At 42.6% G+C, this 16,025-nt stretch overlaps 1 protein-coding gene across 3 annotated transcripts in view; it reads left to right on the top strand.

Annotated features, from left to right (window-relative positions):
• The window catches only part of SARS1 (seryl-tRNA synthetase 1), a 408,839-nt gene that overhangs the window by 282,537 nt on the left and 110,277 nt on the right, over positions 1 to 16,025 (top strand). For all 3 annotated transcript variants that reach the window (XM_088465014.1, XM_088465012.1, XM_088465013.1), the window contains 2 exons: positions 1,554 to 1,709; positions 11,199 to 11,420. In XM_088465014.1, the coding sequence (XP_088321140.1) occupies positions 1,554 to 1,709; positions 11,199 to 11,420 (378 nt within the window). The remainder of the gene's footprint in view (positions 1 to 1,553; positions 1,710 to 11,198; positions 11,421 to 16,025) is intronic.

The following is a 16,025-nucleotide window of genomic DNA, read 5'->3' as shown; positions in this document are numbered from 1 at the left end:
GTATTAGTATATTCTCTGAGACTGTCCAGCAAGGAGTTCTGATTCTCTCCTGTGCTGTGCGGCTCTTTCGTCCTCAGCCCGTGCTCTATACTTTTGTCGTATCGTCTGTTTCGGTCAGTCCCTGTTTAGGGTTGGTCGATGGATCGGCAAGATTCTCAGCGGTTCCCACCCGGGAGGCCATCTTTGAGACATCCCCATTGTTTATACTGCAGTGTCCCCTAGTGGATGAAGGAGAAAATAAGCGCTGCTTACCTGCCTTCTTGTTTTTGATTATCTTCTAATTATATTGCTGTTTGTCTACATTATGTTGTTGCTTTACTGCAGATGTTCCCTGTAGCGGGTTATTCTTTTCTTTTCATTCTGTGGAGTTCTCCTCTTCTTCTTTCTGTTGTCCTCCATCTCCTCTAAGGCCCAGTTTCCTTAACTGGGGCTGATGGGGCATAGAGGCGGAGGAGCCATCACACTTCTAAATTATTTAAAGTGCCAGGCTCTACTCAACCACAGTCTGTACCCCACTGTCTACACTTCAGTGTCCCCTGTGGATTCGGAGAAAAGGATATATTCGCACCAAAATCCTATTTTCATGTTGATGTGTAGATAATGCTGGAAAAAGTTTGATTTCATTTACTTTCTTTTCCAGGGTTTAATGTGAGAAAAAGTAGGAATTTTGACAGGGTATTATAACATTTTCTTAGCTATAAGCACTGTACTTTACCTATGTATGTGTGTTTGTGTAAAAATTAAAAGATTGAAAAGGAAGGTGTGGCAACCTGAAAGATATACTCAAGAGGGAAGAGAAAAAAATGTAACAATAAATAAGGGGGGTATGGGGAACATTGCAGAAACAATCAAAGTGTGTCCGTATGCGATGCACCCATCATATCAGGAAGTGATGGAGCGACAACCAAGTAAGCATTCCAGGAGTCACAAGTTTTAAAGGGGCATGCACACTAGAAAATACACTCCATAAGTAACATCGTTTAGTGTGTCCCCGGCAGGGGTGCGCTCAGTGTCGCTAACGACACTAAGCACACACACTGAACGATATAGTTCAGTGCCGGGCACCCTCTCTCATCCCCGAGCATGCAACAACCTGACAATATCATCAGGTTGGCCTGCATGTTCGGGCGATGAATGACAAAGACCAACAACCTGCGGGAGCGTGCATCGTTGGTCGTAATCATTGATCGTTTTTGCACACAAACTGGCTGATATACTGAATGAATGTGTACGCACCTTTAGAGTTATGCAAGATAATATTTATAACAACTCCTATTGAGTATTGATTGTGTTAAGGGGAGTTGAGTTGATTCCAATTTGCAGCCAGCTGGCCAGTAGCATCTGAGTGAATAATTGAATGCGAAAAATAAACTTGTTTCTACAAGTAGCCTATATAATAATGTTGCTGTACTGTGTAACTATTAACCACTATAATGTTTACTCTTAACTAGTTTGCCGTTTGCAGCATTCATATGTACCTGTTAAAATCACTCTCTCCTTTTTATTTATTATATTTTTTTATATTATTTATGTATATGTTTTCTTCTGGACAGGGTCCACTGGTATTCCTGGAACAGGCTATTATCCAGTGTGCACTTCAGACTCTGGCTGGAAAAGGCTACACTCCCATCTACACTCCATTTTTTATGAGAAAAGAAGTAATGCAGGAGGTAGCTCAGCTGAGCCAATTTGATGAGGAGCTATATAAGGTATATTCATATCAAATACCTTTTTGTAGATTTGTCATCGTCAACTCAGTAACTCACTCGTGTGTTGTGAATCCAATGGTCATGTTAAGTATCCTATGTATGCTGTACAGCATTTTATTGATGGTTCCAGGCAGGCTCCCCAGGACAAAGTCGGTGGCCTCATAGCAATGGCTCATACATCTAGCCTCCTTAACCCTCCTAGTCACGCCATGCTGACACTGTGTAACGTAGCAATTTGCATGCAGATACACCCACAGTCGCACACAGAACATAGGCGTGCCGCATATCATGTTAATCAGCAGAAGCTGCTTGTGCTTCTTATTCTCAACGCTGTGCAAAAAAGACGCATTTGAAGTGAAAAAGTTGCACAAACCTGATTGATGCTACTAAGTCACATGAAGCTCACACGTTGTGTAATGCGACTTGTAACACACAGGGATAGATGTACAGTATGTGGACACATCTGTACACCCATGATTACAGCAAGGAGGATCTTTAGGATTATTTTTTTCATATTCATGTGGCTACTCTACACATAAAATTCCTGAGTTTCTGAATTCTGGGGCAACACTTACACTTCACTTGTCTGCCTTTGCCTGCCTGGCAACATCTCTCGTAACCTCCATAAGTGTCTTTGAAAGAGGAATTAAGAGAACAGGGACAACATCCTGGTGTTGCAAAAATCACAACAGGCAGTAAAAACCAGAGAGAGATTCTGGGGGGGGTATGGACAACGCCAAAGGGTACCCTGTACTTGCAGCCTAAGGAGATATAAGAGTTTCCCAAGCTCATAGGGTACAAATTGAAATGCAAGAGAACTCTCCGGGTGCTGGGAGGGTACACATATAAAGCATGTCTATGACATAGAGCTGTAACTAGTCATTCCTTTACTCACCGATTTAGGGATTGCACAGATGCATGTATCTGGGAGGAGCCACAATGTTGGCACAGATTAATAAAGTAGAACTAGTAACACCAGAATTAATAGCCAGGTGTTTATAACATAGGAATAATCCAAACTTGTTTGTAAAATGTAATTATTTATTTAAAAATGACATTTTGTAAATTACCAATCTGTTCTGGACAAACTTGTTAATATAATAAAAAACACTTTCTCTATAACAGTCAGTATGCAGCGAAGTATAAAATTTATAAAAAAAATAAATAAAATATAGACATTAAATCATATAGTCCAAAAAATAAAATAGAATAAAAATATGATAAAATATTTCTTGCTGACAGGTAAAACTTGATGCATTTCACGTCTCCTGGCCATCTCCGTCAAGCAGCTCCATGGATCTTGATAATAAATGCATGAGAGATGTGCACTCCCCATAAAATACTGTCAAATGATTGTCTTCATGAGTATCAATATATCCGTCTCACTAGCAGTATTTTTTTGTTTTGTTTTTTTTAAAAACAATTTTTGTGTTTATTAGCACAAAATTTATGCAAAAACCATTATAAGTCAGAAACAAAGATGGAAATACAGTATACTAGGAATCGCGATTTAAAAGGTAAAGCCAGTATAGAATAGTATAGAGTTACAACATGGTTCCACACATAGTTCAAGAATACGGATTGAAGAAATACATTAAGATTTAAAGTTAGAAAAGGAACAGACTAGTTTCGTGACAGAAATGGCAAGAAACGAAAAAGAAAACAAGAACCAAAATATACATTGATCTAAATGCACGGTATACAAATGATAAGTAGCAAGTAAAGAAAAGAAATCAAAAGAGAAAAAATAATGGTCAAAACTCTAATGGTATTAACGCGCTCATCGGGATCACATTTATTAGAGGTAAGATGCAGAAAGATGGCGTTAGTCTCCAGCTCCCCCTCTCTTTCGGCAACAGACACACCGTAGCAAAGTGGATAGACCACATTAAAGAAGGAAAATGTTATGAGAGTTGTCTCTAAAGCTGGCCATACACAGTCCGATATATCAGGCGGTCCCCACACAGTTTGATCGGGTGGCCGCCCGCCCGATATGCTGTCTCCCCCCACCCGCATAGTGCTGCATGGGATCGCCCATCGCATGTCCAGATCGACTGAACCTGCATTAAGATTTGGGGGTGCAATGTACAACTCCACGGGTGTGCCCACTGGCCGATATCATGCCCATACACGGTACGATATAGCAGCCAAATCGTACCAATCCGTCGGATCGGCTTATTTATTGCACTGTGTACTGGCACTTTAAAGATGCCAAGTGGTTGTTTCAAATATCTTCATAATATGATTTTGAGTAGCTGTATCTAATGTCTAAATGTAGAGCCCCCACTTTTTAAAAACTGACAGTCCCTTCTCTATATCTGGTAATGTGGCTCTGCGGTCAAAGTATAGGATGTGGGGTAACATGGATTTTAATGCGCCCAGAACTTGGCCACAGTCCCAAGTTTTTAGTATCACCTTCTTGGCAACTGTCAAAACCAGGGTGAGGAATGGGCAACTCTGTACACCTAGGACCTATATCCCAATATTTTAAATTACAACAAAGCATCGCCAAAGGGTCGCGCCAAAGATGGAGGTGTGTCCCCATGTTAATCCACACACCCTGCACCCATTATAGATACGCCCCTGATCTTGCTCCTCAATTATGAGACTGAGGAGTCCAGGTGACTATTGATGTAAATGCACCCTTTACATCTACAATTTTAGATTGATGAACATTTCCCTTTATTTTATACACTGTGTGTGTGTGTGTGTATATATATATATATATATATATATATATATATATATATATATATATATATATATATATATAGTAAATGCTTTACTATTTTTAGTGATGGCTTACATAGTTTAGTTCTTTAGAATCGTAAATACATCAAGTCCTATGAGTGATTCTGACTGTGTTTATATTTCTCAACTTTAACTAAGGATGAGCCATGTGTGCAAACACACATGTATCATAAATGGGACTGCGCTCCGTGGATGGTATTGAAATATTGATATAAAGAATAACTGAGTCTAAGAACTCTGATAAACTAATGTATGGTATATTTAATCACAAATATTCTCAATCACAGGTGTGATGAATCTGGGTGAGCAAACCCAGTAAGGGGGGGAAAAAAAGGAGATCATGTCTGGGGCTGGGTGAAAATGAGAGGGGGGGGAGGCGGGATCAACACCGAAGTGGTTGATCAGTTCTGAATGGGATGCTCAGTAACTGGCAAATGGTGGTACAGAGGGAGGGCGTCCCACACCCTACTGTACCTATCAGAAAAACAAGTCAAATGAAAAAAAGTTAAAGATCAAACGTCTGTCAGTCAGACCAACGGATGGTCTGTGAGTAGTCAAAATCCTAGTGAGGCCTCACCTTATAATGAACATGTGGTGGTCCTGGTCTTGTTAAGTTCTGCCTAGGTGTTCCCCGCTTCCCTTCTATTGCCGCCGATGGTAGGGCCGTATTCCGGTAACTGCCGCTAGTGCAGTTACAGGCTTGGTCCCCACAGAGTCCGTATGCCGGGTCCCGTGCAACACGGAGATGTCAGGTAAGCAATTCCTTTCATGGAATCGTGAGCGGCAGTCCTGGCCTCCGGTTTAGAGATGGGTCGGTTGCGGGTGAAGGCCTTGTGTAACGTGTCCTCACTAAGGCGGCCGGGGCCATATCGTCTGTCGCCGGGGACGCGTGGTAAGACGCACTAGTCAACGTCTTACTGCTGTGAGGTCAGCATACCCGGCCATCTATATCGCAGCCTAGGGAAGATGGGCGCTCCGCCGGCTGCTCTTCCCTGCCAGACGCGATCATCCAGGTACGGATGCCCGCGTCTGTTTCACTATATCTGACCACCTTGTGTAATGACACGCTCACAATTAGCGTTTGTGTGTGTACTGCTGTAGCTGTTGGTCTCAGAGGTTTGGTCTGTCTCTCTGTATACCTCTCCGCAGGTAAATAGACCAGTGACGGTAAAGCACTGGGCATAAGAGAGGATCTCGTCAGTTGTTGCCTCAAGAGTCTGATTCGGCCTCCTCAGCTGACTCTGATACTCAGAGTTCTGGGTCTTACTCAGTGGAAGTAGAATATCAGTATAGAGAAAGAGGAGGTTTCACTGGCATCTAAGACTCTGGTCTTCAGACGTCAGAAGGTGGCTAAGGATTATATCCCTCAGTCTGAGCAACTGACGAATCTCATGTCTGATGCATGGAGTACTCCTGGTAAGCATTTCCATACTACAAGTAATATAACCTCTCGATACCCTTTTGCACTTGGGGAGTGTAGTAAATGGGAAGTTCCCAATGATAGAGTCTCATGTCACAAGTTTGATTAGGAGCGCTACGTTACCCATTCCTTCAGCAATCTCTTTGTAAATTATTATCAAGTTTTCTAATCTGTAACCTTTTTCAAACAATATTTTCATTATCTGGAGCTATTACCAGACCAGCTATGGCTGTGGCTCGGGTAACCAAAGCTATGGAAGAGTGGACAAAACCTCTGGAAGATACTATGCCTGATGCAGCCAGAGAACAACAATCTCTTCTTTTGAAATGCGAGAAGCAGCTGTGCATATGGGGGACGCAGTTATTGACGCAGGTATCAGGTCTTCTAGGGTTTTGGCAAACTCCGTTGCAGCTTGAAGATCCCTTTGGCTAAAGACCTGGAAGGCGGATGCAGGGTCCAAGAACGCTCTGAAATCCTTACCTTTTGCGTGGAAGGTACTGTTTGGACCAGAGCTGGATCACCTTAATGACTTATTTGACAACACCGAAGTCTGCTAAATTGCCATCCACGACTACCTCCAAATTTAGGCAGTCGTCATTTGTATCCTTTAGTCCACAGGGTGGAACAAAGAAACAGTCTTCCTTCAGACAGTCATTCCTACAGGAAACTGCAGTCCAAGAAATCTTGGTCAACCAAACATCTTCCACCCAGGCCAGATGGTAAGCCTACTGTCTGATGGGGCGGGCCTCCCCCTAGAAGATATCAGGGTGGGAGGCAGACTTCTACATTTCGCCCAGGCCTGGCATCAGACTACTATGGATGCCTGAGTTGAGAGCTGGTCTCTCAGGGCTACACCATCTCATTCCTCAGGCATCCCCTTTAGAGATTTGTTGGTACAACCTTGCTTTGGACCCGGTCAGAGCTTCTGCCTACTGGGTGTCTATTGGGGCCCTCCTGAAGTCAGGAGTTCTAGTCCCTGTGATGCAACAGGGAAGGAGTTATTATTCAATTGTATTTTTGATTCAAAAACTAAATGGGTCGCATTGCCCTATTCTGAATCTGAAATCTCTCAACAGATTCATCAAGGTACCCAAATTCTGGAGATTTCATGGTATCCTTGGACATACATGATGCATATATGCATGTTCCAATTGCACAATCCCACCAAGGCTTTCTGAGATTGGCAGTAGATCAGCAACAACCAATATCAGGCTCTACCCTTTGGTCTAGCCACAGCCCCTCGGATATTTACCAAGGTAATGGCAGTCTTGATGGCTCATCTCAGACGACAAGAGTCAGTATACTGCCATATCTAGATGACCTCCTGATATTGGCACAATGTTACAATATCATCTACGAATGACCATTGTTTGCTTACAAGAGCACGGCTGGGTAATCAATTGGAAAAAAATCTTCTCTTTCTCCAACTCAGCAGATGGTGCACCTAGGGGCACTGCTGGACTCTCTGGGATACAGGATTCTTCTACCAGAAGACAAGATTGTGGCACTACAGAGTGCACAGTCTTCTCTGCATGCAAACAGTGATATCCACACTCGACATGGTAGTCTATGCCCAGTTTCACTCCAGGTCCCTGTAGCAATAGATCCTGGCTCATTGGGATGGGCCATATCATCGGATAAAGTATAAACAAGTAAGTAAACAAAGTACTTTCCTGCGCCCTCTAACAGAGTATAAAAACGTCCTCTACTTAGTGCAGTAAATAATCATAAACATTTAGTCCATATGAATGTTCATAAATTTATTCCAAAAAGGACGAACAGTCGAATTAATCTCTTTTTGACCTCCACAGAGTGCTTTCGCTCCCAGTAGCTCCGTCAGGTCACATAAAAGAGAAGAAAAGATGTTCCATATAGTATAATAATGTTTTTAATAGAAAAATGTATTTGTCCAAATTAACACAATAAAGTTCTGTCACCACAACATATATGTAAGGCCTCGTACCGTATGGTTGGGGTGCAGTTTCCTAGACACCCAGAATAGCATATGCAGTAAAACCACCAGAGTCTCCCGGAATAGACAGATAGATCTGCTGGTGTTCCTAGATAACTGCCAAAACACTCCTTCCACTCTTTGGTACTGAAGCCCTTACACTGATCACCAACGCGTTTCAACTCCAAACAGTGAGTCTACCTCAGGGTGTGTGTGAGTGGTGACCCTCACTAGCTTATATCCCACAAATGATCCCTCATTGGTGCATGGATCTCCAAATATTAATTCCATAAGAATACATAAAACAACAATATTCACATGTATATTCACATAGTTTTCCTCCCTATGTTTTAATACATTCTCATTCAAATAATGCTTTATACACTCTTTATAAAATTTAAAACTTCAAAAACGGACCCCATAATACTTCCGGCTCCGGTATCATTTATTTATATCCGGTTCCTTTAGTACTCATCATCTGGACCACTGGTAATTTATTCCCTACAGAACGCCATACCTAACAAAGTATTCTTGTTCATTTAGAGTTTCAACCCCTGCCTCCGGAAGAGTTTCCGGCCACGTGTCCAGTGTCCGGACTTCCGGTTCCTGCGTTCCAACTACATGATGATTCACATCTTGCCAGAGGTTCGTGTCTCCCTCGCTTGGTGGCAGGAGATGACTCATTTAAACAAGGGTCATTCGATATGGGTCCCGGAATGGGTGCTCCTCACCACGGACGCAAGTCTGCGTGGATGGGGAGCGGTGACGGGTCACCACACCTTTCAAAGAAGGTGGACGGTCCAGGAATGTCACCTGCCAATAAATATATTGGAGTTTTGTGCAGTGCACAGAGCGCTCATACTGGCGCATGACCTCCTACAGGGCAGGCCTGTCCACTTTCAGTCCAACAACATGAAAGCAGTAGCCTACATCAATCATCAAGGAAGCAAACAGTCTGGCTGCCATGTGGCAAAGAATCTGCGGTGGGCAGAATGCCATTTTCCAGCAATCTATTAAGTATTCAGGAGTTCTTAACTGGGAAGCGGACTTCCTAAGTTGCCAGGACATACATGCCGGAAAAAGGGCTCTTCATCCGGACGTCTTTCAAAGCCTGGTGGGGAATATCAGACATAGACCTCATGGTGTCACATCACAACCACAAGGTCCCCTGGTACGGGTCCAGAACAAGGGACCCGTCTGCCGGCTTCATGGATGCTCTGGCGGTGAGGTGGAACTTCAATCCCCCAATCTCCCTCCTCAATGGTTGTCAGAAAGTTCAAGCAGGAAGGTGGCAGGATAATACGGATGGCCCCTGCCTGGTCCATGAGGCATTGGTTCTCCGATCTTACATGTCTATCCATAGACAGTCCACTTCCCCTGTCTCTACGGCCGGATCTGCTAATGCAGGGTCCCTGCGTATACCAGGATTTACCTCGGCTGGCTTTGACGGCATGGCTCTTAAGTCTTCCGTCTGAAACGCCATTGCTTTTCGTCCTCTGTGATCCAGACGATGCTGAGGGCAAGGAAGCCTGCTTCTGCCCGCATCTATCACAGAATTTGGCATTCACCTTTTCTATGTTGTTCCCACACAAAATATGACCCTAAGATTTTCAAGGTATCAAGAGTTATGGCTTTTCTTCAGGCTGGATTAGACTGAGGTCTTCGCCTGGCTACCTTGAGAGTCCAAGTTTCGGCTTTGACAGTTTGGTTTCAGCGCAAGATTGCTCCTTTGCCGGATCTTAGAAGATTCTTACAGTGAGGTCTTCGGCTGCATCCTCCATTTCTCCCACCGGTGGCACCGTGGGATTTATCATTGGTTCTCAGGGCACTGCAATTGCATCCCTTTGAACCCTTGGATAAGGTGAACATTTGCGATGGCTGACAGTGAAGACACTTTTTCTTCTCGCTATTGCTTCAGTTCACAGAGTTTCGGACTTTGCAGCACTGTCATGTTGCTCTCCATACTTGACTTTTCATCAAAATAGAGCTGTCCTTTGTACAAAGGTGGTTTACCTTCCAAAGGTGGTTTCCCGTTTTCATATAAATGAGGAAATTGTAGTCCCGGCCTTCAGTCTTCAGACCTGTCTACAGGTGAAGCTTCCCTGGATGTGGTTCAAGCCTTCGTATTTACGTGGATCGGACCAGTTCCATGAGGAAATCAGTCTCTCTTTGTGTTATATGGATTTCACAAAAGAGGCTGGTCAGCGAACCAACAAACGTTGGCTCGCTGGCTCCGTATGGCTTTCTCAAGTTTATACACAAGCTGGTCTCCCTGTCCCTAACAAGGTGACAGCACATTCCACTTGGTCTGTGGGACGTTCGTGAGCGGTTAGACATTGCGTCTCAGCTGAACAGCTGTACAAGGCAGCCACTTAGTGTTCCGTCATACCCCAAGGTAGATCCCTATGGACCTCAAAGAGAAAGAGTTAACAAAGGTATGTTATACCATAACTCTTGTATATTTTTTTACATTTTACCATAGTATACTACAGGTGGCAGCATGCCCAGGTACCAGAACAATTTGGCACTTGTGGTTCTACAAGTGCCTTCTGGTCTTGACAGCCATATTTGACACCCAGGCACCTGTTGTGCCTACCTGTTGTGCATTAAAAACAAAATGTCATTATTCTATTTTTCACACATTGTTAGCCCCACACCACTGCCCTGGGTTGCAGGAAATAGCCCTAGTGCTTTTGGCTTTGCATACATAGGAGTGGAACCTAATTCCCGTAGGAAACATTCCCTGGTGCCAACTGATGATGATGGTGAGGAGGCCGCACAATGTGGGTCTCCCCACTGTTATGTCACCAACCTTCGCTGGTCAAGCCTAGTGCTGGTTAGTGGAAATTCTGTGTCACCAAATTTCCACTACCAGTCTAAGCTTGAAGGTCTAGGGCTGATAAACAATTGGGGTGGTGACCTTATTTTTTATTTTCACAATTTTCTAAAAATCCATGCCTACACAAGTGCTTTGGACAAACCTGCCTGCCAGATGCAGGTAATTTGGGCGGGATTGCTGCAGGTTTTTAAACCCGCTGCTTAGAAAACTGGTAATTCTAATTCTAAAAATATTGATGGTCATTCGATCATCTTCTATATTTCTGTGGGTCTGAGCTCAGTAAATTGGTGGGATACAGACCATCAGTAAACCACAGCCAACCCGCCGAATCTCAAATCCGCCACTTAGTAAAATCATAGCAGGGACTTTTAACACACTTGGGTTGACTTAATATTGTTGCGCAATACTACTTTGTACTAAAATATTTTGTACTCAATTAAATAATAATCTTTTTGTCTAAAGTACTCATTAATATTTGAAACCATGTATTTAACTTCTGCTATCCGTCTGTTTTCCTTAAAACTTCAGGTGATTGGCAAAGGCAGTGAGAAGTCTGATGATGGCTCCATTGATGAGAAGTACTTGATTGCAACTTCAGAGCAGCCAATTGCTGCTTTACATCGTGATGAGTGGTTGAAGCCTGAAGATTTACCTATACGCTATGCAGGCTTATCCACTTGCTTCCGACAGGAAGTGGGGTCCCATGGAAGAGATACACGAGGGATTTTCAGAGTGCACCAGTTCGAAAAAGTAAAGAAAAGCTGAAATGTTGTATTCCGTATCTAGATTTGCTTTCCTCTCTATGTCCAGTTTAGCTAATTATTTTCCCATAGGTATATCACATCACCTTTTTGCACCCATTTATATAAATCTCTTGTGTCATAGGAGGTAACAGCATAAGATTTGGAATAACAATGCATGTTGGGCAAATTTGCTGGCTCAGATTTACAGATGTGTCCACATACATCTATCCTCCGTGCGCTTCAAGTGCGCCAAAGGTATATACAGCTGTTAACGCTGTAACGTAGCATTTTTTATGCAGATATACCCACACTGGCTAACAGAACATAGGCATGCTGCATATATTTTTAATCAGCATCAGTGTGCAAATTAGACGCATTTGAAGGTAAAAAGTTGCACAAAAGACGCTCGAGCTACCGAGCCATGCCACGGCATGGCGCGACTAGAAGGGCTTTTTAATGTGCAGGGAGGCTAGATGTATGAGGACCCATCTGTATAGGCAAACTTTTTTTCATGTGGAGATGAAGTTGGAATGATTCTGATAGATTTTTGTGATCATTTAAACCAAAATGATTGTGTTATCTACTTCGTTTTACTAAGTCAAAAGGAAAATTTCTTTTTTGACTTTTACAGAATATCTACGAAAAAGATGGAGAATTGAATACCTGTACATACCCAACAGACTGTCATACATATATACACAATATGTCCTTGCTCATCTAGCCTCAATACACCATGCAGCGCGATATGCCTTGCATGAGCCTTCAGTTCCCATGCAACTTTGCTAGTGTTGAGCGTCTTTTGTTACCAAAAATGCGTCTAGGATGCAATACAATGCGACTAGGACGTAGCAGGAGACTGTTTTGATATGTGACACTTGTATATCTGTGTGCAACTGTAAACGAGCTTGGCAAAAAGCTGTAGCATCTGAATCATAGTGCTACGCATGCTGATTGAAAGACTCAGTCGCAAACAGATATACAAGTGTCACATATCAAATTAATCAGCACAATCTCTTGGTCTTGTTTGCATCACATTGCGACGTTGATGAATTTTCGGCACAAAAATATAAAAAAATAGCCCCTCTTGGCGTGTCTGGCTCATTTGGCGCAACTGCATCAAAGACGACTGAGGAAACATCTGTATAATGTGGGCGTACATCAACGCAATTGACTGTATTCCATTCTATTAAGACAGCCATATAAGCAAGAAAGCTTGTCTGTCCGTCTGTTTATGGCCAGAGTTTTGGACCTAGCTACACCAAATTTGGTCTCATGGTGTAGTTTGACCAGGACTAGGTTTCAGCTTATGTTTGAACTCCGTCAGGGCCACACACTGTAACACAATCCCTAAAAATGGGGACACTCTTAATTTACACAAGTTTTGTGGCTGGCTCAAGTGGAAATTGGCAGTCTGCCAAAAACCTGTGTATCCTTTTAACTTAATTTGAACCAAAAAGTCTGTTACCTGACTTTTCGCTGTCATCAGAGGTTTTGAAGTCGAAAATTTATCGCGCTTGCGCCCTCTTATTCCCATATTAAACTCCAAAATAGCGAAAACGGGAGCCGGCTTTAACGAAATCAGTGAAAAGTGCTGTCATTTTTGGGGAAATCAGCCTGACACCCCAAAAGATGCTCTGACATTGGGGGTTCACTATGTGTACCCCCCGAATAGCCCTGATAAGGGTATTTGGGGTGTTTTAGCGGTCTCAATAGCTTTCATTTTGCATCTTTACAAAAGTTTTGAAGAATAGCTTTTCAATGTTTTTTGGGGGAAAATAAGTAGTCCCATCAAATTTGGGGGTCCCTGAAAATGGGTGCAAGCATATTTTTAAGTGCCTAAAGTGAACTTTTAAAAATCGTGAAAAACCCACCTGCCGCAGCTACCCTCAATCAAACACCTGGGGCAAAAAGGTGTGTCCCCCCCCCCTCCTGAGTGTATGTCGCTAGTTTTAAAGTTTGTCCCCCAACTTTTTTTTTTTTTTTTGCCCCCAAAACAAAAGTACTTTTTTGGGTTGTCCAGTGGTTTTTCTAAAAAAAAAAAATTTGACACCGTTGAGCTTGGGGGGACTGTCCAAGGGGTGCTGGGGGTTTCTGCAACGTTGCTCCCCAAAACCCCAATTCTACACTAGTTATATATAGTCCACTCTCTATGTTTTCATGCAAGGGCATAACTAGAACAGTATGTGGAAAACTACAAAAATGTTCCACAGTTAATTTACAGAAGTACAATTTAAATCTTTTTTTTTTTTTTAAATTGTATATCTCATTACCTGTTCTAGAAATATCTATTTAATTGATTGACAATGTGGTCTCTATTACATTATTAGAACAGCAGGTATATAAATCACTGATGTTAGAACATGTCAATAATATTAAAAGCATGGAAACTTCTGACTGTATGCTGACGGTGAGTTGAAAGTATAGTGATAAGCACCAATTTGGTTGTACATGGATCTAGATTCGATTGACCAATGGAACTTTGTCTTCATGCTTTCATTAAGCATTTTTCGGTTTGGAAAACCGGGACTATTTTATCTACAAATGGATTCATTATATATTGTATTGTATATAAATACATCTCTTTAAAGGGTACTTCACCAGTTTTATTTTCCTTTCTCTCTGCCTCCCCATATATTGACTTTTGTAAGGAGAATGGTAATTGAAGTTACTGATGCTTATGGAGATTTTTAATGAAACCTACAGTGATTCTGGAAAGTATTCACAGCGCTTCACTTTTTCCACATTTTATGTTACAGCCTTATTCCAAAATGGAATAAACTAATTTTTGTCCTCAAAATTCTACACACAATACCCCATAATGACAGTATGTAAAAAGTTTTTGAGATTTTAGCAAATTTAATAAAAAAAAAAAAAAAAAAAAAAGAAATCACATGTAAATAAGTATTCACAGCCTTTGCCATGAAGCTCAAAATTGAGCTCCGTTGCATTTTTTTTTCCACTGATCATCCTTGAGATGTTCCTACAGCTTAATTGGAGTCCCACCTGTGGTAAATTCAGTTGCTTGGACATGATTTTGAAAGGCATACACCTGTCTATATAAGGTCCCACACTTGACAGTGCATGTCAGAGCACAAACCAAGCATGAAGTCCAAGGAATTGTCTGTAGACCTCCGAGACTGGATTGTCTCGAGGCACAAATCTGGGGAAGGGTACAGAAAAATATCTGCTGCTTTGAAGGTCCCAATGGCCTCCATCATCCGTAAATGGAAGAAGTTCGGAACCACCAGGACTCTTCCCAGAGTTGGCCGGCCGTCTAAACTGAGCGATCGGGGGAGAAGGGCCCTAGTCAGGGAGGTGACCAAGAACCCGATGGTCACTCTGTCAGAGCTACAGCATTCCTCTGTGGAGAGAGGAGAACCTTCCAGAAGGAGAACCATCTCTGCAGCAATACACCAATCAGGCCTGTATGGTAGAGTGGCCAGACGGAAGCCACTACTTAGTAAAAAGCACATGGCAGCCCGCCTGGAGTTTGCCAAAATGCACCTAGGCATCAGACCATGATAAACAAAATTCTCTGGTGTGATGAGACAAAGATTGAACTTGTTGGTGTGAATGCCAGGCGTTATGTTTGGAGGAAACCAGGCCAATACCATCCCTACAGTGAAGCATGGTGGTGGCAGCATCATGCTGTGGGGATGTTTTTCAGCGGCAGGAACTGGGAGACTAGTCAGGATAGAGGGAAAGATTAATGCAGCAATGTACAGAGACGTCCTGGTTGATAACCTGCTCCAGAGCACTCTTGACCTCAGACTGGGGCGACGGTTCATCTTTCAGCAAGACAACGACCCTAAGCACGCAGCCAAGATATCAAAGGAGTGGCTTCAGGACAACTCTGTAAATGTCCTTGAGTGGCCCCGCCAGAGCCCAGACTTGAATGCGATTGAGCATCTCTGGAGATCTGAAAATGGCTGTGCACCGATGCTTCCTATCCAACCTGATGGAGCTTGAGAGGTGCTGCAAAGAGGAATGGGCGAAACTGCCCATAGATACAGTAGGTGTGTCAAGCTTGTGGCATCATATTCAAAAAGACTTGAGGCTGTAATTGCTGCCAAAGGTGCATCAACAAAGTATTGAGCAAAGACTGAATACTTACGTACATGTGATTTCCTAGTAGTTTGTTTTTTTTTTTTATTAAATTTGCAAAAATCTCAAAAATAAACTTTACATGGGGTATTGCGTGTAGAATTTTGAGGACAAAAATGAATTTCATCTTGGAATAAGGCTGTAACATAACAAAATGTGGAAAAAGTGAAGCGCTGTGAATACTTTCCAGATGCACTGTATATATGCCAGCAGTTCATATCGTATAATGTAAGACCATTACCATCGGGGTGTATTTAAAGATGTTGACAGACTATACCTTGGAAGAAGATTCACATAACAGACATTTTGAGTTTTGATACCTGGGTACCACTACTGAATTTGTAACCTATTACAATACATATCTTTTCTTCTTCAGGGTCCACAGGATCTACCTTGGGGTATGTAGTTGGAGCGATCCACTGCTCCAAACAGCTACAGCTTTAAGGCTCCCAGCATGCAGTGGTCCTCCTTCCTATATACCCTGCCCTCAGCCACAGGCATTCAGTTT

Source organism: Taudactylus pleione, unplaced genomic scaffold (genome assembly GCF_031769625.1).
Source record: "Taudactylus pleione unplaced genomic scaffold, aTauple2 ptg001800l, whole genome shotgun sequence".
Lineage (NCBI taxonomy): Eukaryota > Metazoa > Chordata > Amphibia > Anura > Myobatrachidae > Taudactylus > Taudactylus pleione.
This window is presented reverse-complemented; position numbering and strand designations above follow the sequence as displayed.